This window comes from Opisthorchis viverrini (assembly GCF_000715545.1).
Source record: "Opisthorchis viverrini unplaced genomic scaffold opera_v5_232, whole genome shotgun sequence".
NCBI classification, from domain to species: Eukaryota; Metazoa; Platyhelminthes; class Trematoda; order Opisthorchiida; family Opisthorchiidae; genus Opisthorchis; species Opisthorchis viverrini.
Window position 1 is genome coordinate 451,996 of NW_008751891.1, and position 1,297 is coordinate 453,292.

Sequence of the window (1,297 nt, forward strand, 5' to 3'; positions counted from 1 at the left end):
TCACAGAGCTGTCAGAACGGGATATTCCAGACTTTGACGGATCCATATAATCCCGTGTGACGGCAGGTACGGGATTAGCGGGCTTTCGGCGTGCCGCATGTGAGACAGATCCCATAGGCGACCATTCGGGGAAGTCAGGTGGTAAGTCTTCTTGAACCCAAAATAAGCCTTTTATGGGTAGGAGGATGCAGGATGCTGATAGCTTCGGTGGGTTGGGTCGTCTCTGCTCCTGTTCTTCGGTGACCGAATAAGAGAACTGAGAGTTGTCTGACATTCCAGCATCCCTGTCGGATAATGACGTTTGATCCCACGTGGAATCCAAAGAGGCACGGTCATCCGACTGCACCGAATGGTCGGTGTGCTTGATAGCTGTTTTGACGGGAGCTGCTCTAGAAGGCTGAAAAAATGGTGGATACAACGGAAGGAGGTACACACTTAGAGAGGATTAGATGAACAGACGGTTACACCAGTTTGCAATAAATCGCGTGAAAAAGGAGGTCGTATCATAGTCCCAAGATGTGAAATTCCAAATTCCTCCACATGGGAAGGAAATTGCTGAGAGAAAGATCGGTGACTTGGTGGGTCTACCTACCTGCAACACACAGAGAGACTGATACAGACCATCAGACTCATCATACAGACTAAACATTTCTGAAAAAATTACACAACATGACGGTAACAGTAAGTAACACTGGGATATTAGGCTTTGGTTACTTTTGATCACTTACAGGAGTTTCAGATGCAAACATAAACGGCTTTTGGGCAAATTGTCGACTGCATCTTTAATCTTAGCATTTCTACTCAGACCGCTTGGAAACTGGCGAACGAAACGAATCAAAATAGTGAAGAAATTTCCCCGAAAACCGATTTCGGTCATTCCTTACACCCACGCCCTAACACAACCACACATTCGATTCAAGATTACATTGTCCTTTGAGGGTCCGTATTCCTCTCATACGCTCTACAAGTTCGATCAAATTGAGTCCGTAAGCCCCAAGTGTTTGTTTCGCTCTTCGCTGCAGGAAGCTCTCACGTCTGTCTTCCTTATATATATACTCCGAAGCCGATCATCCGCATGACATCAGTGTTCAACACTGATACTTCGCTGCCACACAACCATGATTTATTTGAAAGCCATATTGTGGAGAAAAGAATAAAGGTGGTCGGGAAGGGAATTAGAGCCAGCTTACCACAATCGTTCCAAGGTGACTACACCTCCAGACATTCACTCAGGCAATCTGGATAGAAACTGAAAACAAGAACGCCACTGACATCGGTTGGCAGCCATATATTGTAG

The 1,297-nt window shown here is 45.8% G+C and overlaps 1 protein-coding gene across 1 annotated transcript in view; it reads right to left on the reverse strand.

The window, feature by feature from the left end:
* T265_14657 (hypothetical protein) overlaps positions 1–1,297 on the reverse strand; it is a gene marked incomplete at both ends in the record, with an annotated part of 81,444 nt that overhangs the window by 40,645 nt on the left and 39,502 nt on the right. The window contains 1 exon segment of the mRNA XM_009174653.1: positions 5–397. Coding sequence (XP_009172917.1) covers positions 5–397 — 393 coding nt within the window.